The 23,242-nt window shown below is 40.4% G+C and overlaps 1 protein-coding gene across 2 annotated transcripts; it reads right to left on the bottom strand.

Moving 5' to 3' along the window:
* Positions 1-889: 889 nt before the first annotated feature.
* Positions 890-23,117, bottom strand: LOC132972680 (zinc finger protein aebp2-like). 2 transcript variants are annotated; one of them, XR_009672929.1, is made up of 10 exons: positions 22,453-23,117; positions 21,284-21,494; positions 20,283-20,390; positions 19,847-20,033; positions 18,069-18,193; positions 11,068-11,135; positions 3,830-3,943; positions 2,694-2,723; positions 1,999-2,163; positions 890-1,804 (listed from the first exon to the last, which is right to left on the bottom strand). XR_009672929.1 is itself a non-coding variant. In XM_061035691.1 (9 exons), the coding sequence occupies exons 1-9, from the start codon at positions 23,025-23,027 to the stop codon at positions 1,798-1,800; spliced, it is 1,425 nt and encodes a 474-aa protein (XP_060891674.1). In that variant the 5' UTR covers positions 23,028-23,116; the 3' UTR covers positions 890-1,797. The 2 variants fall into 2 exon arrangements, 1 of the variants encoding a protein (XP_060891674.1); XM_061035691.1 differs by lacking the exon at positions 1,999-2,163 and having other exon boundaries at positions 22,453-23,116.
* Between the last annotated feature and the right edge of the window lie 125 nt (positions 23,118-23,242).

The following is a 23,242-nucleotide window of genomic DNA, read 5'->3' as shown; positions in this document are numbered from 1 at the left end:
ATGAACTTTTCAGTTTTATTTGTTTCTATGTCTTATAACTAAAACAGCAAAATCTGACAGAGCCATTATGAACTAACAACTTCATGAACTCAAATGGCTAAGTGGATTGAAATTTGAATTTTTGTTGTGGTTGCAGAATTCAAAAAAGAAAATATTAAATAAAATACTTTTACCCCTAATGTTGGAAAATAGCTGGAACTGACCCAAATATTTTCAAGTTACTGGTAACAGGAGTCGATCGTGTTTTTTTTTTTTTTTTTTTAAACTGTTCCCGTCCCATCGTGGTAAGCCAGGTAAAAGGAGATGTTTGTTGGCACACATGAAAGCTTCACATTGTACTTACTTTAAGTCAGCCTGGTTGTGGGGTTATTGTAATGCCTGTATAATTTGCAGTCATCTCAAAAGGAATTTGGCATAAAACCGTTCAACCGTCACAGACCATTGCAGATAATATTTGAAAACACCCAAAAACAATGGAGTGCCTGAAACATTCAGTGGTTTCCCTTCCAAATGAATGGAACTTCACCTGAAGGCCTCATTATGCCTCAAGCATGAGTCCTAAATCCCCATGAATTTTGTGTGAGCGAATGAGACAGTGAATGGCAGGGCGGCCATATTGTAGCAGACCTTTCCCTGAACTCGGTTTCCTCTGCAGGCATGTTCACTAACAGCTGAGGCCAGCAGGGGATCTACCCTGCTGGCCCAGTCATTAGCTCCTCTACAGCATGCTCCAAAAGCTGCTCTGCCAATGGACGCCAAATAACCCAGCCATCAACTCCATCACACACACAAGGAGCTTATATTCATACCAGAGTGGATGAACTGCTCCTTTCAACCGTTCAACACCTTGCGTCCTAGTCTGTACAAACATGTTGCATATGACAACATCTGTAGTTTCTTCTCCCATTTATTACAAACACAGTATTCCATTTCCAACAGGGACAAGATCATATAGAAAAAAACTGTTTAAAAATAAAAAAGCAATAATGTAAAGTTATCATAACAACTATGATAAAGACAATTCATGTTACTTTTAAGAAAGGGGGTTGGGGTACAGGTTTTTTAAGAATGCTGTATTATCAGTCATGTGACATGCTGTCCTGTCTTCAGGCTGGATAAGATTAAGAGCTGCACTGCAGTGTCTGTAACTACTGAGGTATTGCTCCTGTGAACTTGTGTTTTTGCATTAAATGCACGGCTGACACGACTAGTACAAGCGCTTACTCCAATTGTCATACACATAGGTAAAAAGTACGGCCTTCAGCGAGTATAAATAATTTGTTACGACTTAAGATGTGTACACCATATTTACAACTAGAGATGTCCATATATCCCAAACAAAGATTGTCACAGTAAATACGGTTCTATTAGAACCTTCACAAAACCCACATTACACAATGGTATAAAAATAAGTTAAAAATCTGCATAAATATTTTACACAAAACAGTTATAAAATATGCGTTATTTTTCTGACAAGTTACACAAAACAGTTTTTACAACATTGGGTATTAAGTATTATTTCAGTTTGATGCTTTAAAAAAAACACATTCATTTAAGTTGTTGATAAACACAAACTTTAGAAAAAAGTGTTGTCAGCGATTACGTCACCCTCGGCTACGACAGTCATTTCAGATATACAAAATTCAAAAAGGGAAGAGTAGGAGAACTGCAGCATTGCCAAGTTATACTTCCTTTAATCCCCCTGTTCAGCAGAGACAGATGAAGAGCGTCCCATCCCATATAGATACCTTCCTATGAACAAGCTTCTCCTTAAGTATCAAGTCCACAGAGGAGTCCTTACAGGCTGAGCATGAAGACAGGAGAAAAAGACAAAGAGGATGAGACGCTCTCAGTGTGGCATCAGAGAGATCAAGGTTTGAGGAATGGGCTTCATGCTGGGGTTTCTGACATTGAGCCGACGTCCTTTGTCGACACACTTTTACTTGACTAAACTGCTGAGGTCAATTAAAGAAATAATGAACAAAAACCAAGAATTACCTCGTGCATAAGTGAAAACAGGCGATGCCAAGGGTTGTGGCTCCAAAATGGCCCATTTCCCAATTAATTAGCTTCACAGTACACAGGAACAGTGACACCGTGGGCGATGAGTAATCATCTACAATGAAGTCTCACCACAACGCAGAGCCAGGGCCACGGGTAATACTGTGATTGCACAAACATTACCATAACATCAAGGCATCGTCTTCATTTGATCTACTAAATAGCACAAAGACTGTAGTGATTTTTAAAGTGTCCGGTGCTACAGTAACGACATGTAGGCTTTATGGTTGAGGCTACAATCAAGAATTCAGCAGCACTCTGTTTTATCTCTATATAAAGACGAACAGAACTATGAAGCTCTAAAGCTTTGCAGGGATGTTAAAAAAATATATACTCTTCTTATGCATCAGTATAGCTGTTTGTCTTTATATCTGTGTCTACACAAATGCTTCTGTTAATCGAGATGTTTTATTTAGTCAATTAGTCAGAAATTCAATAGTTTATAACCTTCGAATTATACTTATATATATATAATTTGTATAAGGTATATGAAAGTATATGTCTATATCTAGACCATTTAGTATGGTGCTGTGTGTGCAGAATCCATTGATGTCTAAGGATATCAAGTTTAGATCAATTGACATTCATCTACAGTATATGACACACACACATGTGGAATTGCTTCAGCTTACCTGCGTTTCAGACGTTTCTGAGGAAGTGCTCTAAAAAAGAAAAAGAAAAAATAGTGAGGCCATTTGGCAAAGAGACTCTTTGATGTGATCATGTTTTAGAGCTGACTTTTGAGCCACAACATGAAAAACACTGCTGGTAACATAAAAATCCAAAGGGGCACACATTGTCAGTCGCTTTCTGACCATCCCATTTACACATAGAGGTGTTCAAGTACCCTACTATATTAACTGCCACAGGCACCAAGCACCTCATTTGTTTGGGGACATTTCATGCATTAGGACAACCTTGACATGGACTGGCTGAGTGCTGACGGTTATATTCACTGTGAAACCAGAGTCCAGCAGCAGCCCCTGCATTTACTGAGCCTTCAGGTCCAATTAAAATCAGCCAGCCTGTCTGCTGATCAGCACACTAGTGAGCCATATATCTCCTGTAAGAAGACCAATCTGTTATTTTGGGCACATTGTTCTGCTTTCAGGGTGCATTTGTAGTCTTTTGTGGTATACTATAAAGAAACCCATTTTTGTCCTCTCAGTGATTTTTTTCCCCAAGCCTGCCAGGATTCAAGTTACTGCATAGATTATATTTTGCAGGAGGTATAGGCTGTGGAGTCACATTTAATTTTCTGGTTAAAAAAGATATACTGATATAAGTTCTATTAAGCTCTATTTTTTTATTGCATCACATACTCAAATTAACCTTGTTTTTATTATATTCATAGCTTGAATTTCCCAAAAGATAATATAACTCTTGTGTATAATAATCAGGCCTCTTTATTATTATGGCCAAAATATGCTGACAAATACAATGAAATCTTGTTACAGGAGATGAATGACATTCCTGTCATAACTTGATTTTTTAAACAAATAGTTGCAGCCAGGAGTTGCTGCCCCCTGGTGGAACAAAGTGATAGTGATGCCGCGCACACTGAAAAACAGGTGTGAGGGCAGAGGCAAGCGATTGCAATCACTTTGTTGTGGCACCCATACATTCACACAATTAGTTATTCTAAGGGATAGGTAATATTGACACATGGGCCATGTGTGTGGCTGAGAGAAAATAAGTACTTCAATCAATGTTTGTTTGTGTATCTGTGAATGTGCAAAAAGAGGCCAATAGCATCATCATCACTCACCTGTAGATGTTGGGGTCAAGCTGCATGGCTGTGTCGTGCGGTAACTGGGACAAGTGCACCACTTTGGTCTTCAGCCCAGACCGCTCCGTTTCATTCACCCACACGTCAGGTAGTCTGCAAGAGAACACACACACGTATAGAGAGAGGACATGTGGTCAAGGTTTGAGCACAAATGAGAAAGATGGAGAGAAAAAGGGGGATAGAGTGAGGGGAAGGTTGAATGGATCCAGGTGAGAGATGAACAAAGAGCCTCATTGAGTCCAGCACACATGTTAACACCTCCCTCTGAACACCACTGAGTACATTTCCATAAGTAACATGGCCTTGACCAAAGCACCGAGCCTGACACAAATGCACACGGGTGGGTTCACAGATCGGCACACAGACAAAAACAGGAACAGGGGAGAAGCATGTTGTCTTCCAATGTCAATGATTTAAAAAACAAACGTCTACACCATCTTCAAAAAGGTTTTTGCTCACTGTTAATACATCTTAGTAAAACAAAGGCGCTGCCAGGGAAAGACTTTGTTTGTGTTGTGTTTTCATGCATGTGAGAGTGTGTTCTTGTGTTTTAGAAATGATCCATCACGAGCTGGTTGTCCTCATTGCAGCAGCAGCAGCAGGTCAAACCCACTGCCCTTTGCTGCATATCACCCCTTCTTTGAAGCCTGCATTACCATGCCTCTAAGGCTGTCAATGTCCAGTATAGACAAAATATCTCCATAATTCTTTTGAAAAAAAAAAAGAAGCTTGCATGCATATGTGTTTTTGTGTGGTGCAAATGATCCTTGTGAGATCATTTGGAGCATTCGTTTTAAAAAAAATGCTAGGCACCTTTAAATCAGAACAGCTTGGTTTTTTTCATGTCTTTAAGCTGCAGGGTAGGGACTTGATGTCTTTTGAGTGACAGGCACCAACACACATGTGCACATGGTGTACTGTACGGCTCAGCTGCACCTTACTGTACAGTTTGATCCCCTGTGAAAGAAGGGAGTGTGTGAGAGCACTGGCGTGGCAAGTCGAGGTGCAGAGGAAACAAAGAGCTTAGCGAGTCGAGTGTGCCTCCCCTCCTCCATCAAGCACCCCACCACCCCACCTCCCCACCCCCCTGTCTCCACCCCCAGCATTCCCCCCGTCACTACGTGCGTCATCACAGGAGCCCCCAGAGACGCAGACATACACGCATGCACATACACATATACACACACACACACATACACCTTCTGCAGGCAGCCACCCAGCCAAATCACTCATTCACATGCCTAGTCAGCCCATTCAGCGGGACGGGGTGATGTTTGAGCTTTACATGCAGCACATTCAGTACAGTGGAGTGCAGGGTTGAGATAGAGAACAATAGAGAGGACAAGTGATAGAAAGCAGAGAAATGAAATGAAGAAATAACAGAAGAGATAAAGTGGTGAGGGAGGGGGGGAAACATGGCTCATGTTAATGTACAACAACTCGCTTAAACAGTGATTGCAAAACCTTTTATGGCCTGTTTAAGTGCCTGGAGGACGGGTAAGCTGCATTGGATAATTTAGTACAGACTATAAAGTTCAGAAACCCTCGGTAGTGTACTCATGCTCTACCAATATCCAACCATGCACTCAGCAAAATCCTTCAGGCTACAATAGTTAAACAAACATTCTAACTAAGTGTGACTTGATGGTCACCACTATCACAGATTTCGGTCTAAAATTATGTTAATCCTGCAATGATGGGAACAAACAAGCATGTATTTAAAACAAAAACAAAAGAAGCGCTTACTTCACAAGCTTTTATTCTCCATTCAAGACAAATTTAAAAAGCAAACTATACTGCTTAAGAAAATTAAAGCTGACAACGGACGGACAAGTAATCTGACATAGTGTCAAACTGAGTTTAAACCTCAGTAGACTTAAAAAAAAAAAAAAAGTTTGTTCCCCGAAAATAAACTTTTAAAGATTGGGAGAGTGAGGCTTTTTTTCTCAGTTGGTAGAGCACGAGTCCTATGTACAGAGGCCACAATCATTACAATGATTGCTGAATTGACTCCTGGTCTTGACACTTTTTAGTACACACCATTCTAATTTCCTCCCCACACCTCCTGTCTCTCTATAGCTGTCCTGTAAAGGAACGACAAAAAGGCCAAATTCCTTATTATATGTACATCAGAATATTATTATAAATACCGATTTGTGTATATTTATGTCTATTTTATTCATTTTTCACAAAGGGCCTCAATAACTAGAGTCTTTCATCTTACCCGTCAACAGAATATGGCAACTGTGAAAGAGTCTTTATACTTGAGTGACAGCAAGGGGTGGGGGATTGTATGGAGGGTGGGAATCTGTTCGTGTTAATGTGTGTAATAATGTAAAATTCAATAAAAATAACTGAGAAAAAAGCCCATATAATATTTTGAAAAATAAAAAGGGGAAAGAGGAAACATGGGCGAGAAACATTAGGAAGAGAAAGTCCTAAAATAGATCAATCAGTCAAATTAAGAAACTCACCCATGTATTATTATTTATGAAAAATGATTATTATGACATCCTGGGAATTAATTTAACCCTCAAACTACATTTTTACTTAAGTTTGTCTCTCTGTTAATTTGGGCGAGCAAGGCAAAAGTGTATCCATCCCCTTTAATGGAGCCACAGTAAAAAGAGGAAGTAAAGAAGAGACAAGACAAGAAACAGAGCCATTCAGCCCGTATGTTTAGGTAAGTCTTGAGTAAGTAAGTGTCTTTGGGAAAAGCAAACCTCAAATGACAGAGGAGGACCTGCTGAATGTTAAATATACAGTAAACTCATGTGTGTGTGTTTGTGTGTGCACACATGTTCCAGTCCAGAGTAACTTTAAACATGTCAGTGTGCTGTGGTACAGATGAGTCATTTTTTTAATGCTTGTGAGGCACAACCGAGAAACAAACTGGGGGTCAGCATGTTATGCACTCACATACACAAAAGTGTTAACATCAGTCCTTTCCATGCACACTAACATATTCTCAAATATCTCTCCACCCAAAGACCCAATCAAGTCACATTGAGACAAATCAAGACAATTGGATTTTTTCCAGAGGAGACTCTTGTTTGGCCTCTTTAAGATCAAGAAATGTATACTGTGAGTGAGGCCTCTATGAGGGGGACTACAGGGCTATCAGCCAGAGTGAAACCCACTCTTTCAGCCTCGATGGATGGATCAAAGACCTTGAACCTGCCAGGAGCAATAAGCTCATCACAAAACAGCTTGTTAAATCACAAGCATATTAAATGGTTTTATATGTTACTCAGCAGGAATTATTGCAGGAGATCTATTTTCTTATAAACAACATTATCCTGTAAAGTAGAAAACAGGTGATGTAGAGTTTGAGTTCTTGGACTTCAAAGAAGAAAATGAAATCTGAAATGGAAGCATCTTATTTGAAAAATGTATTGGTTTATAAGGATTTTATTCCCATGGAGCCATATTTAAAGAATTGGGCTGACATTACATTTTATGAACACAGATAATTGTGCCTCACATGTATCAATGGGTTTTGAATTATCAGTCAATGTAGGTACCTAATGGAGAAGTTAAGTGAATGCATTGAAGTTTGAAAAAAGAACGAGTGGCCATAGTCTTGTTTGTTTTTTTTAAGACTTGGTGCTTTTCCCTTCATTAAGGTGAGCCGTGTGTCTTTCTTACCTCACAAATACATATTGTAAACCTTTTGAATTTGTATTTTTATATACCCTTGTGGTGGAACTTTCTAAACTACTTCTGACAGTTGCATTTTAAGTCTGTTATCTTCCAGAGTTCTTGCCTTCACTTTTTAAAACATCCATTTTTTTTAAAGGTGCTATATAAGTAAAGTGTGTCGCTGGCATGTGCATTTAAACGTTCATGTACTGCTGTTTCATGATCAAAGATCAGATCAGATCATACTACATTTAGATGTCACTAACAGACCATTAGCTTATTAAAGGATCCTACATCAATGCCCTGATTCTATGATTGTCACCATTTGATGTGACGTACAGTAGATACTAAGACTTGTTTCATAGGGAGGTGTATGATAAATGCCCAAGTGAAGAAAATTATGCATGGGTAAAAACAAACAACTTAATATCATGGACCAGCTAACAAAAGGTTTATGAGATACACCTATGTTGTGCTTGACAAACTTGTAGTTTGTCACAACTACTGTGCCAGTGACTCCAGGCGATCACTGTCACTGACAAGAGTGTTCTACTGTTTGTTATTCTGAAGCATTCAACAGCATGCCGGGGAATCCATTCAGCCATCCATCAAAGATTAGACGGCAATTATAGTCTTCTCATTGTCAAACCCCTCCACACACACACCAAACACACACACACATAAAGACACACACACACTGCGCAGTGAGCTGCTGGTGGCTCATGTTCAGAACGGTTTGTGTTAATCAGTTACTCATTAACCCAAATGGAGTTAATGAGTGTCAGTCAGAATGTGAATAGCCTGCTCTACCATTAATAAACATGACTTCCCACATTAACATGGCCAATGATTGACTCGGTTACTGAGAACATGCACTTAAACAAACACCCACCCACAGATGAACACATTCACAGTACAGTACTTGATGTTGATGTTGGTGTTGAGGGTCACGACACATGATTGTTGAATAAATGACCATCAGGCTGTGTGTCAGATGCTAGGACATTACCCAGAGCCAGAGATTAGATATTAACTAGGCTGAAACGGGACTCACTGCCAACCGCCCATGTCTAAAAATGTTACATTTTGAACAGAGGCTGCTGGCCTGTCAAGCTTTTATTTGATCCTCATGTTGGAGTGATGTACATGATTCTGTACTAACAGAGAGCTACATGGCATTTAAAGACTGAACATGCTGTCGTCTATTGTTTAGCCTTTCACATGTATTTGCATTGGTGTAGGGTGTTTATCTCTTCTAATGTAAGCTGTCAAAGTAGTTGAAAGGTACTGCAAAAAGAGCTGCTTGGTAACATATGCATTAAAAGGTACAAAAAAAATGACATATATTTGAAGTATTATCATCTTCACATTGTCATATTCTATCTGTTGGGAGTCATTACAACTGTGCTCACAGCTTAAGGTAACACTGTACATTTCCTTTACCACCCCTCTATGGATTGGTTCTCTGCATATTAATTACCAGCGCCTGCCAGCCGCGGGGCAAATATATGACTCAGCAGCGTCTCTGATTTCTCCTGCATGGATTAAGCCAAAAGGCCTCTCACTCTCTTTTTTATCTCTTTCTGTTTAATACTCTCCCTATCACTCACTCTCTGGTTTCCTTCTACCACATTTCTCTCCCCCACAACCATTTTCTTCCCACTCCCATTTCTCACTTTTCTCCACTCTCAGTCGGCTACATTTTCCCCTCATCCATTCTGCTCCTATCTACGTTTGAGTCACGATATCCATCTCCATTTGTGTCTCTCTGTTTGGAATTAAACGGAGAAGTCTTTCCTGATCACCAAACTTCATCTTTTTCTTACTCCCCCTTTCCCCTCATTATTTCTCTATGCACAGGATTTCACTCCCACATGCTGGGTAGGGTGGGGTGGGGTGGGGTGTGGAGGGGAGGGGAGAGCAGAGGTGGATCAGAGAGGAGAAAGAAAAGAAGAGGAAGTATGCAAGGATGAAGCTGCAGAAGGTTTATAGAACAAGGTTTTGGCAACGGAAGCTGTCAGCTGAAGTTTACTTCATGATGCATCATCCAAGTTTCTCTGCTGTTTTTTTAAACCCATCTTTCCCCCTTTGATTTCCAAACTCAAATGTGTCTTCTTTGACCTTATTCTGGTTTCCTCCCTCAACCCTCCTCCTCTCTCTTTAAACACCTCTTTCCCCTCTGGCTTGCGTCTTCTTATCCCCCACCTTTTTTCACCTTCTTTCCACCTCACTTTCATTCTTCCTCTCTCTCTCTCTCTCCTCTCTCTGATCATCCTCAGAGACTGTGCAGTCAACCCTTTAATGGGGTAGTGGGAGTGTGGTGGAAGCTTCCCCTGAGCTGAAAATCACATCATTCTGGGAAGCTTTTTCTCTGTATGAGAATAACACATTTCATAAGGCACAGTGCAGAACCTGCCTGCACTTCCGCCCAATTGCTTAAATGACCTGGGGCATAGGAGGGGCCATGGTTTCCCTAAAGTGGGCTGGGAATAGGTACATAGTCAGTAGGGGATGTCGCTCATACCCAATGGACTAAACATGATTTTTTTTTTTAGGGGATCCAGAACCACAGAAAAAGAAATGAACAGCTTTAAGGATGCTGATTCACTGTTTAGAAGAGCGCTTAGTGCACCTGAAGATGGTACAGAACCAGTGACGGACCACAAATGGGCTGAGGAGGTGAATCATAACACGAGGTGATGGTAGCAGCAGATAAATATGCCCACAGTTCCCTTTGAAGAGAGACCTTGGGTTTCAAACAGAACTGCTGGCGTGACATGGACAGAATAAGGATCTTGACCCCTCACACTAAGGGCTCTCCACACAAACATCAGCCAAGGGAAGGCAGTAACGTTAAGATTTATAGGAGGCCCTGACATAAGGGAAGGTCACTATGTTGAGTGCACAACTGGCTGGATAAAATAACCATAAAACTATCACAGTGCAATACACACGGTACATTAGTGACGTTCACTTGTATGTGCATGCAGCCCTTCTGCTGCTCAAAAAGGAAATGTTTGTGTTTCAGTCGCAGCTCTTCACATGGTTAGCATGTGCAGGAGATCGTACATGTGTTAAGGATATGTCACATTTTAAAAGTAAGCTATGAAGCCCAAAGTGTTTATGAAAACAGCTGCCATGCATTCAAACCCTATACTGATAAAAATACATATTTAATACTCATTTTTTGTTTTGTTTAAGGATAAGGATGTGTCATGATTTATGACAGTACCTTGCATTTTCATATTCCCTTTTCTCCTTTGAAGTTTTAAGAAAAGATGAAAAATCCAGATTTCCATGAAACAAAAAAATGCTACGCCGTTGGATGTTGCAGGGACTGTGATAAAATATTCAACTGAGTAATACAAGTTCCATCACTGACATCGAGTGCATATAACGCTGGTTTCTACAAGTAGATTTCACAACACATCTAATTTCTTAAATTGTAGCAGTGTGACGTGAATAAATGTCGTTTTAATCTCTACTTATCGGATCACCTAATTCATGCCACTACACAGCGGTGTGTTTTCATATCAATATATATTGAAGTGTGCTGTAAGGAAAGATTTACTCACATGTCCTCAGGTGTCCAATGTAGGAGGACCTTCACCTTGCCGGATCCCTCTTTCCTTTTGGCAAGAACCTGCACAGGAGCGAAAAACACAAGAAGATTCAAAAAGTGCTAAGAGCCTAATCATTTCACCACCACAGTCTTTGATCAATCAATCAATCCGTTTTATTTGTATAGCGCCAATTATAACAAACATTGCACCAAGACAGAGCACGTCTAGACCGTACCCTTTTGTTCTATTATTTACAAAGACCCAACATTAATCCACCGTCAGCATTTAGCAACATTTAGCAAAGTAACAGTGGCAAAGACAAACGGCCTTCTTGTTGTCATTTCACTAAAAGTATGTTTGACTCTACCGTACTGTACCAACAATTGACGTAGGCATATGTTTCAACCCACATGTTATGGCTGATTTCAAGTTTCAAGAGAGTTATTGATTTTACAAGCATCAGATTAGCTGAAATGTGTTGGTTTGGCTCTGATTGCAGCATCGTCTCATGTCTGTGGAGAGCAGGCTTCAAAGACATGCCCCAGTCCTGGCCCCTTCTTTCTAGTGCATAATGAGGCTACATGCTTCAAACATCTCACCAAGTGATACAGTGCCTGATCATTACACTAATAAGCAATGTGAGCCCTCTTAATAATGCATGCAAGAGCGCAGTGAGGTTTCCATTTTCAACAGGATCTCTTGACACATTCCCCTGCAACAAACTGTATCCAGGGAATTCAAATCCAGACAAAAGTTCGATAGTATCTGGACTTCACTGAGAAGTGCTTATCACAGCTGACATTCTTTAGAGACATGGGGGAGCAGCTATCACCAGAACTAAGTCAATGCTCTTCTTGTGGATTCAGTGAGCTCCAGACACAACAAGTTTTTTGTTTTTTTTTACACACCAGTCCTACGGAAACCATCGTCACACATCATTTTCTGCAAGTTGGTTTTCCATGTTTTTGTGACTCAGCTTCATTTCTCAACCACTGTAGTCAGACAACACAAAGTCAAACTTCAAGGCCTTTTCTTCTTGTGATAATACAGTTGAAAGACATGACCAGATTTCCTGCATAGTTTTACTTTTCATGCATAACATCTCAGCTATCCTGCTGTGTTGGTTGATAGTAAAACGGGTCTGGTATTCGCACAAATATTGTCAGAAAGGAAAAGAAAAGTTAGAAAAATAACCAGGAGAGTCAAAAATAGCCGCAAATATAACCTCTTGCGTCAATGGGCTCTTTTTTGTAAGGAATGTCTATTTTTAGGAGAGGGAATGAGCTCACATGTGAAGAAGCTCTCTTACGCACATGAATATCTGAAATTATTTTTGGGACTCGAGGGACTGGCTGCAGCTTTGATGGAAACTGGTTTGAAGACAGGAGGGAGACTGTTCTCCGGAGACAAGAGACAGAGACCTAGAAATCACTTTCCTCCTTATCTTACAGCTTTTCTTCCTCTTACACTTCAGATGTAAAGCATTTAACAATCTTATTGTTTTCAGGAAACACATCAGTTTTATTTATAACTCCGGTCTGACATTTTTCAGCTGAGGCCAATTTAGTTTACTTCTGTCTAGCATTACATACATTTGGGTTTTTTTGTATCCATACTTAATACTCTATACACCATACTAAAAAAAAGACCCACTTTGCATTTTGCTGTGAATACAGAAGTGGCAAAAAGAAGTCTGCAAATCCACATTTATATTTAGGTATGGAGTTGTAGAGGTTTTTTATGTTGGGTAAGGCGATGTCTCTGCAAAGTTTTTAGGAAAAAACAGTTTGGTTACAGTTTCAAAGACATATTCACACTTAGTCTCTTTAGTTTTTCTTGGTCTATGCTTCTCTCCTATAATCTTGTATTGAACCTGTATAGTTTTCCAAAATGAGGATATGTGGGAACACACAGGTGTTGGGTTTTATTGCATACTATACTATAAGAAGATAAAAATAAAGGAACCCTTTTTTTTTTGAAGTGTACACTTTGTCTTGTATTTGCCCTTTAATAAAACAATATGGGGGGAAAATAAAACTGTTAATTATGAGTGTTCATTTTTTTTAATACATTTTTAACGTTGTTTAAATAATTAAAACATTGAACTTGTTGTTTCTGTTGACGTCATTTTTGTAACTTGAATTCACTTTTGCCGACTCAGGTCAGCTGACCTCATTTGCTCCCGACTCTCCATCGATATGAGACTTCTGATACTGTTATCCCGCTTTACATCCAACACATCTGCATCATGTGTAATGCCGGCCATGGAGGGAAGAGAAAGGAAGTCCGGTTTCTGCTCAGCTTGTCATTTGCTATAGTAGCCTTGGAACAGTGAATTAAAGGTCCTGATTGGTCAAATGAGGGGGAAATGGTAAGGGGGAAGGTCAGAGAGTATATGAATGAGTACAGAGAATACAGCTGAAATTTTGGCTTACATTTTGAATGAATCCGAGACCTTTAAGGATGTAATGTGTTTGGATTAAATGATTTTACTGGATTGTGATCGTGGTGACCCTTGCTGATGCAGATGGATTGTTTGTGTTGGAATACACCAGCAGGTTAATCTGTGCACTTCAACATAATAGAAATGTTTTTCTTTCTAATCAGCCTCTTTCCAAGTCTGCATGAGGTTAGAGATAGCAGCAGCAGTAACAGCTTAGCATCTGGATGAAAAGGAGAAATAAAACTTAAACTAGTAGCACGTAACTAGTCAGCTCCAACTACTGAACATTTGACTATTTCACGTACTCTCATGTTGTGTGGAGAAGCTCCCTTTGTTTGCCTGCCTGCAAGTCTGCACTGTTCTTTTAGCCTGTTTCTATAGACACACATACCCAAAAATAAAAGCCAGAAAGCGTAACATTATCTCTCACTAATTCATTTGAAAACCATGATCCATGCTTCCAAAATCAGGTCACGCTCACAATACAATTATTTTTTTTCTATTATTAAAAGAGTTTGAATTTATATTTAAGACCTCTCTTTGATGTTTCCAAGTCTTGCAGACAATTAGTCTCACCTCATAAATTAGCATTGTCATTGCATTCTGTTCTTATTTATCTGGCTGGGCTTTTATCAGCTAGCTTTCCACTGGGGCTTGGCTGAACAGCGCTGCTCTATGATAACTCCCACACGGAGGAGAGGAGACAACAGCAGGGCCGGCATTAGCCTGAATCCTGTGCGGGCTCTCCAATAAGTGTCTCAATCCTTGCAGCTAAGACTCACTACACCAGCAGCTGCTTTATTGCCCTTTTAATAAAAAAAATAAAATAAAAGAGCATGTTAACCCATGACCTTAGGCCTCTCACAGCACCGGGCTAAACCTGAAGAGGCCATGACCATGTGAAGGCTGAAGAAGAAGGGATGAGTTTGTGTTTAAGCAGCATGAAGTGATTAGTGAGCTGAGTGGTTTGTTGATGGTAGTCGTGCTTTAAGGGACAGTCCTAATCCTTTACAGAGCTGAGAGAGGGAGGTAATATATCGACGTGGAGGGAGGGAGAGTGTCGGAAACAGGGAGTGAACAGTGGAAATTAGCGTGGCTCCAAAACAAGGCAGAATCACAGCCAGGGGAGGGCAGGCTTGCTAAAACTGGGTGCCTGTCTCGTGTCAGGGGGTCAGGCTGTGGATGACGCAGATTGGCAGAATAACAAAAATATCCCATCATAAACATTCCTGAGTAGCTCTCGTGTATTAGAAGGCCCACCAGCCAAACTCCACAGAACCCCCACGGCTATGCTCCTTCGCCCCGGGCCTGGGAGGGTCCGCTGGGGACTGGGGTTTGACGTAGCGCCGCAATCCTTCTCCACCACAACCCTCCAGGGGTTAGAGAGAAGGAGAATGCATGCCAAACTGGTCAGATCTCCATCCGATTTGAAGACCCTGACCTTCACTTAACCCCCCCCCCACCTTCCTTGTCCTTTCTCTTAAAGTTTTTGTTTCTCTCCATTTGTTACTCACCCTCCCCTGGCTGTCTCTCACTCCTTCTCAGTCGCGTTCCAAATATGTGGTTACCTCCCTTAACCTCTTCCCAAGCTCTATCTGCATCTTTTTTTCTTCAGCTTTTCTTTTAAAATTCTTGGCTACTGGTGAGCAGTTGAGGTTTTACAGGAGCAGAGCAGAGCAGAGCTGAAGAGCAGACCATTACTATAGTGAGGATAGCACTGTTGTCAACAAGGTTTTTTTTTTTGTTAATCTGATTTGAGTGCTGATTGTTAAACTGCATTTTCATTGTCTTGTTTTATCCATCTAGCAGGCTCATATGCTAATGTCAAGTGACAAGTGTGCCTACCTTCCCTTCATTGGCTAGCACTACCTAGTAATTGCTGTGCATGTTGAAAATGACATGCTCACTTAGAAAGCCAACACAGCTTTTTCCTGGAGGCCCACATTGTTGTTGGTGTTGTCAGCTGACAGTAATTTAGTTGTTGCCCCTGGGCGATGGACAATATTTCATCGAAACAGTTTCACAGTCCCCACCATTGTGTGTTTAGTGTCATGCCAGCATGAGCGAATTGGAGTGTCAATTGATGGTCACTGCTAAGATAGCTTTGTGGTTGACCAAAAGCTTCTGGTGAAAAAGAAGAGAGTTTCTGCCGTTTTAAATTATTTTTACGATTCAGTCGTGGCAGCGTGTTCCACACAAATCTATTTCATGAAGCTCTTCAATCCACAGAAATATAAAGGAACTGCATGGCTTACATATAACCTTAGATATTACTTTATTTACTGCAAATCATATAAAAATGTGAATACTGAACAATGTTCTCACTGCAGATTTGTATCATATTGATTAGGCCTAGTGGTAACCCTGCTTTGTACTTTATCAGGCATGCTGAATTCAACTCTTAGAAAGTGATTTAATGGGAATGTTATACAAAGTGTGACATGGCTTCACAACTTTCTTTGCGCATGGTGACAACTCACCGCCATGTCTCAGAGACACTAATGCAAACATGCAGCTCTAATTTATACTGATATTAAACTCTAATAAATATCTGAAAAATGTCTTTCAAAAGCCCTGAAGTGTTATCTCATGTAACTCTGCACAGAATGTCCCTTTTCTTTACTTTATGTAACTTTTAAAAAAAATCTAATTATTGGGTATTCTTTCTCCATGTTTTAAAAAGAAAACACAATTTCCATTTTAAACTGTATAATGACGCACACTTATTATACCCTCCTACTTGTGTGAGCATGTTTGTGGCTTCAAATTAGGATTGTATCCAAGTGCTTTGACAAGAAGGTCCCCCAGGAGAGGTTTCCATTTTCCTAACAGGGTAGAACATGCAGTCTTCACGGAGCAGTATACCAATTGTTTCTGCGAGGTTAACTAGCGGCTGCATAGTACAGTAGCATAGCACATTAAAGATATAATCTAAATATAGGTAATCTCACTAGGTGGGAAAACCAAATAGTTAATTCTGTAGTGTAGGAAACATTATACAGGTCAAAGTGCTTGAGAACTGAACACTGTAAACGTTCTCATTGTCACTGACTTGACTGACAGTATTTTTCCTTTTAAGAATAATGAGACTTTGCTTAGAAAAAAACTAAATGTGAACGTGTGTGTTTCTTCATTAATGTGCAGAATGTTACAGAAGGGACAGCAAGACAGCATACGTTGACCCTTTTCCCCTGACACCATGTAGTGTGAGGTTTTTGTTTTTTTTACAGGATTGAGAGTGCCCCCTAGTGGAAGAATGCCAAAAAAGCAGTCAGTGAAAAAAAACTGTCATTTACACAGTTCACAAGAAAAATGTAATAAAAGATAAAGACTGCTAAAGATTTCATTCATCCACTATATGAACAAATTGTCGGCGGGATGGAGAAGTAGAATCTTGCACTGGAAAATAGTTATTTTAAGTGTTAATATTTGCCCTCGATAGTGATGTGCAAATGCATCATAGAGCTCATTAAAATGTGCTTTGCACTGGGCTCAGAGTGGACTGAGCAACATACACAAAAACAAGCCAATTGTCTTTCCCAGGAAGCCTGATTCAGAGAAAAACAACATTAAGCCTTAGGGCGATTCACAAGGTTCACTTCAAGTGCACTGAAGAAAAAAACTGCATGGATTCTCAAATAACGGTTCATTCATGCCCCCTGTTGTCCAGAAAGAATATTACTAACATTTTAAATTACTTGTCAGATAGATAGAGAGAGTACACATATCTATTAATGTCATTTGTCTGCTTGACATCTGGCTTTGTCAGTGTCTGTAGTGTAAGAATACTGCTACCACAAATCAAAGAACTTTCCATGAATAGGTTTATGGAGTAAGTATGTTTTTAAGCATAGTCCTCACAAAAACATGATAGTTTGAGAATCTGTGATGAAGTTTTTTTTTTTGTTTAATTAAAAGTGAACTGTTTTAAAAAAAAAATCTTGCGTCCATGTAAGTTTGAACAATAAAACAAACAAACCTACTGTATCTAATCAGTTTTCATTAATGCCTGGCTTAAATCATTTTCTGTTGTACATTCACCTTTAAAAGAAGATATCCTTTATTAATCCCTGGAGGGGAAGTGTTACACTCTGTTGTTGAAACACACACACGAGCACAAACAGGATCCTATATGGACATGCACTAAGAGAGAGATGTCAGAGTGAGGGGGCTGCCCACAGTGAGCGTTCCTGAGCAGGTGGGGAAGTGCCTTGCTAAAGGACACATCGGCAGTGCTCAGGAAGTTAAGTGGCGCCTCTCCAGCTACCAGACTTATTTCCAGACTTGTCCCCACTAAGTCCCTGCAGACTGAGGTGCGGCCGCCCCGTGCATACTGCAGGAAGTTCAATGCTGATCCAGTAGCAGTAATCAACATGATTTCTTATCACCAACATTTTGCACGGAGCCGACCATAAAGCAGAGAAACACATCCTTCAATAAAAGAGAACGCTTCCCTCAACCACTCTCGCTCTCCTCAGCTACTTGTTGTGGTTCCTTTAATTTTGAAACAGGTTGTCAGAAACAAACGCTAAATGACTAACAAAGTGAGTGGAGCAACACACAAACTCACCGTGCTGTTGAAGACCACACTGTGGCCATTCCCCACACTTTCTATGTGGGTGGAGACGTTGAGACAGATTGCCCTATGCCGGATAGCGTCCATGGTTTGGGCATCGAAGAAGTCATGAGGCCTTGCTGGAAGGGGGAGAAGGACAGACTCACATGAGGCCAGACTCAGAGTCACATAAACAACACACCAGGGCTTCTACTCTTATATACAAATATATCATGGCTTTTCAAAGTCAAGCCAACTAACCGCAACTATATCACTATCATCCCCTGACTGATAAAAGCTTTTTGTGGATTTTAAAAATGGAATTTGCATCAATAAAACACCTACAAATACATCTGCAAGAAATGTATCCACAAGTATGAGATTAAAGCTTCAGGGAAAACTTGTAAGAAGTAATCACTAGTGAGTTTTGTTTGGGCTAAACAACCAAACCAGCAGAAATATGATAATCTCTCTTTTATTATCAGATTTAAAAAAAATAGCTAACCAAAAAAAGTGCCAGCAACTGTTGCAACTTACATCTGAAACAACCAATAGAATCTGGTGAAAATAACTTTCATATTTATCCATTATTTTCCAAGCATTTAACTATAGTATGAAACAACTTGCAGATAACTTGTGTATTTTCATACAACTTGATGCTTTTGGTTGGTTTGTCAGATTACAGAGTTATTTACAAACATTCTCTTCTTCAAGGCAAACAATATCCTTCTCGAATTTCTTATGTTTTTTACATTTATTTTCTCACATCATGTCTCATGAATAAAAAGTAGTGCTGTCAAAGGATTCATTTGTAAAGTTGCGATCAATCACTGAATTTCAAGAGATAAACGCGATCAATCACATTTTTGATTAATTCCATGTATAATGGTCATTGCATGCATTTTTTAATTCAACATTAACAATGTGAAGCAATTCTTACCATTGTCTTAATTTGGGAATCAAATTAATGCAATCTTGTGTACTTTATGATCTTTATTATTTAAAAAACGTGCCGCACTGCTACACCAGTGTTGTCTGAAACCATGACTTAGAGGCAGCAGTGCTTATTCTGTGAAATACAGTGTACATTTTTTATCTGAAAGGATAACACTGTAACACATCAATATGTAAGAGTGCATGTACAGAATGATTCATTGACGCCCAATGATCCCTGTTTAATGCGACCAGGAGTTCCAGTTTATTCGCGTTCTCTGTGTAAATTAACATTAATGATTAAACTGAGATACCCTCAAGCAACGGTTTTGTTACGCTTCTATTTTGTGTTTTTACTGTTCTCAGCTAAGGTTGGCTCGGATTTAAAGGGAAAAAACTGCTTTTATTTTGAAAGATATTTGGACAGGTGTTGCAGATTAGCATTTTTCTATAAACTCTAAGAGCAGTGCATTTTGGACTTGTTCATGGTTAAATGTTAGAGCACCAATGTTTCCTGTGTCCATTTTAAATAAACAAAGAAATAAATGATCAGGAGCACAGCACTAAGCAACACCTGGCTAATTACAGTTTGAAGGAAAAACAGAAAAATACTAAAAAGACTACAGAGCAAAGAGTAGTGGGTTTGAAATTCAGAGTACTGCCATAGAGAGAATCCATCTGTGTAGCTAACACAAGCCTATGCATTTGTGTGTGTGTGTGTGTGTGTGTGTGTGTGTGAGTGTGTGCGTGGTCCAGCTCTAGCTTCTCCAACAAAGAGATGTTGGAACTTAGAAGCTGAGAGAAAGCACGATGAGAAACATTTGAAAAGGGGTTAGTTTGTGTGTCTGTTAGGTACGTACGTAGTGAGCACCTGCGTTTGTTCTTGAGCTTCCTCCTCTTATTGAGACTGGCCTTGGAGGGTGACTCCTCTTTGAGTTTGGCTTGGCCTGACATTTTGGAGGAGCTCTGCTGGCTGAAGTGGCTGGGGACATGGCGAGCTAACCCTCCTTGGGAAGCAAAGCTGGCGTTGCAACCTCCAACGACACACTGCAGCGAAGCACAACAACAAAGGAAACTTTGTTTATTTGCCATATGGGGACACATTGTCAGAGAAGCTACTGAGGAATTCTATTTAAGCCAATAGTACTTTAGAGCAGGTCCTGTGAATCAGAGAGGTAAGATGATGGATGGGCAAGATGGTGATACTACAACTTTTACCCATGGAACGACTCTTATCAGACACCGAAGTTCTCTGATCATTACAACTTTGTGCATTTGAGTTGGATTTCTTTTTACCTTGAAGGGTTTATCTCCACTGTGGGTTAACATGTGTCGCTGAAGCCAACTTTGACTGGTGGACGGTGTGTTATACACCTTACAACCCTTCCATAGACACACAAAAACCTGAGGGATAAAGAGAAACAGTTATAAAGAGTGAAGAGGACGTGTATGGATACAAACTGGGAAACATAAGTAACAGAACATAATGTTGCACAGTGAAACAACAAGGGAGAGGATATATTTTTGGCAAAGACAGTTTGGAGCAGGATTGACAAAAAGACAAAAACAGATGTTCTCTTATTATATACGTTGCACTGACTTGTCCTAACTTTGACTCTGTGGAGTCTGGAGACTCTTTAACGTAGCCTACAGACTGCAGATCCACCAAAGTGTTTTGTAGGATCTCTTTCAAGTCAAGAAAGTGGAAAAATGTCATAATCGCATATCATGATCGCAGGTTATTCATCTTCATCATTTGTTTGTTTTTTTTCCCCTTTATTTTAACTGTGCATGCAGAATGAGTGTATGAGTGTGTGGCACATTACAGCTTATGAAAACCACACAACCATTACGATACAACAAGTGGCCTCTGAAGCAACAACCAATAATTGGATTCCAAATAATTATATTTCCGCATTCAAAGATAGGTTAGAAAATTCTCAATATTCATCCAAATCCCATTTTTTGTTTTGTTTTCAAACATCCTTTTTTTTTTTTTTTTTTACTGAAAACATATTCATCAAAAACAGTATCTCCTTAAAGTTGGATACTCCACAAAATGCACAGTGAACATTGGGACTATTTCTACGGGAGAAAGTAGTTAGAATAAGTTGATGCTGCCCACATTAATACTGAATAGCTGCATGTAGTCCAGTAACCCTCAACTCTGCCTCGAGTGTTCACTTTCAAATAAACAGCAAAAAAAAAAAAGGCTTCATGATTTCTTTGTGTCCTGTCAGAAAGACTTAAGGAGATCAACACAAAGCTTTTATCAAAGTTTCAAAAAGTCTACTGACCCCTCCTCTCTGCCCATCAACGTGGATCCCTCTGATGTGCTCTGCGAGGTCAGGACTGGAGTTGAAGCACTGTGGACAGAGGTCCCAGCAGCAGGTGTAAGCCACTGTTTTCGACCCGGAAGAGCTGGGAATGCTCTGCCCATTCATCATAGCAGGGGTGGAGCGCCCGCTGGATACCGTGCTCTCCATCTCCATCAGGGTACTGCTGATACTGTAAGGACAGAGAGAGTGGGGCGGATGGAAGAATTGAGTCCCACTAATAACAAAAAAAAATAGGATGTTGTTGAAGCCATAAAGTATATCTCCACAGCTGTGCACAGTCATGAAGAACAGGTGCAGACACATTAAGGAGGCTCTTTGCGTGAAAGCCTTCGGGCTGAAGCTGATTTTCCACGCATACCACTTTCATCACTCATGCCAAATCAATTATATCTTTGTGTTTACTGATTCTGGCACTATGCTGTAAACGTGGCGTGCTGTCAGCATAAATAAAGGGTTCATAGGCAAAAGTTTACTTATCACCGATTCATCTAGAAACATTTAATTTATCCCTTTTTCAACTGGAGGTTATTTTTGCTCTAGTTTTATACGTGATCATAATAGAATAATAGTGTCATTTTCCCATCATTTATGTGGCATCCCTCCAGTGAGTAGGCCTATTTGGATGTTAGTTTGTTTCATTTAAGTTGAAGGCAGGGATTCACTGTACAAGAACCTACTAATTGTACAAACTTGAGAAAAGTCCAATAGGTAATCTTACACGTTCAATGGGAAAATCGGAAACCTCAAAAGTAAAGACAAGCAGGGAATAAAGCAGGGAATAAAGCAGGGACATTTTTTTTAAGTAAAAACATAAAGACGATTCTGAAGCTGGAGTTGCATTTTTAACCATATTAGGCACTTTCAATTAAAAGTCAGAGTACCTATGTGTCTTACAACATGCCTGAATGTAGTGTAACAAGCTTTTATCAAGTAAACATACAAAACAACTCCGGGTGATAATGAATGATTGAGAGATGACTTCATTAGTGGTTTGTATAAAAAAAGCTTTCAGTGTTAGTAAGGCCTGTTAACAACAAAAAAAACGAATTACTTGTGATTTCATGCTCGTTCAAAAGGTGGGATGGAGAGACAATACCTCATAGTAATCTGCCATTTTCCCAATTTACCTGTCTTCCGAGTCCATACGACTCAGCGGTTCCCCATCCGAGGATGATATCTCCACGCTCGGCCGCCTCTTGTCGCCCAGCTCCCCGTCCCCGCCACCGGTGGGTTTCTTCACATCCTCACAAACTGTTTTACTCTTCTCGCATTCCGTCCCCGAACACCGACTGTCCTCTCCTGGTTCCTCCTTCGCTTCTTTAATGGTGGTATTGTTGGACGGTTCGGTTATGCAGTCCCCCTCGCTTTCCTGGGATTCCGGCTCCGGTTCTAGCTCCTGGTCTTCCGCAGCGGCTGTCGCCTCCGGCTCGACCGGCAGAGCCCCGCTGTCCGTCCCAACCGCCTCGCTGGCGGCCTTGTCTGCAGCTGCAGCGGGCTTCTCTTCACCGGCCTCCGCGTCCACCTCTTCCATTTTCGGTTCTACCCTACTGCCTGATGGCTTCTCTGTTTCCGGTTCGGTGAGGCCCTCTTCTTTTTCTTCACTACCCACTGCCCTTTCTTCGTTGCCCTCATCTTTCACTACTGGCGGTGCATCATTCTCAGCCGGCAGAGCGGGTGTTTCTTCCGTCGCCGCAGCAGCCATTTCAGCGGCGTACCGACGCACCGTGGGACACTTTCGGTATTAAAATTCAACCGTAGCACAGTCAGACGTTTCACTGCAGAAGAAGGGCGTGGTCAATCACACTGTCTGCTCTCTGATTGGTCAGGGGCGGCACGATGAGGAAAACCTCTGATGTTGGCATTTTAACTTTCCATGTGGATCTGAATTCAGAAATCACAAGTCGTCTTTCACCGAGA

Source organism: Labrus mixtus, chromosome 4 (assembly GCF_963584025.1).
Source record: "Labrus mixtus chromosome 4, fLabMix1.1, whole genome shotgun sequence".
In the NCBI taxonomy this organism is placed as follows: Eukaryota; Metazoa; Chordata; class Actinopteri; order Labriformes; family Labridae; genus Labrus; species Labrus mixtus.
The sequence above is the reverse complement of the archived record's forward strand: the minus strand, read 5'-3'. Positions and strand labels throughout refer to the sequence as shown.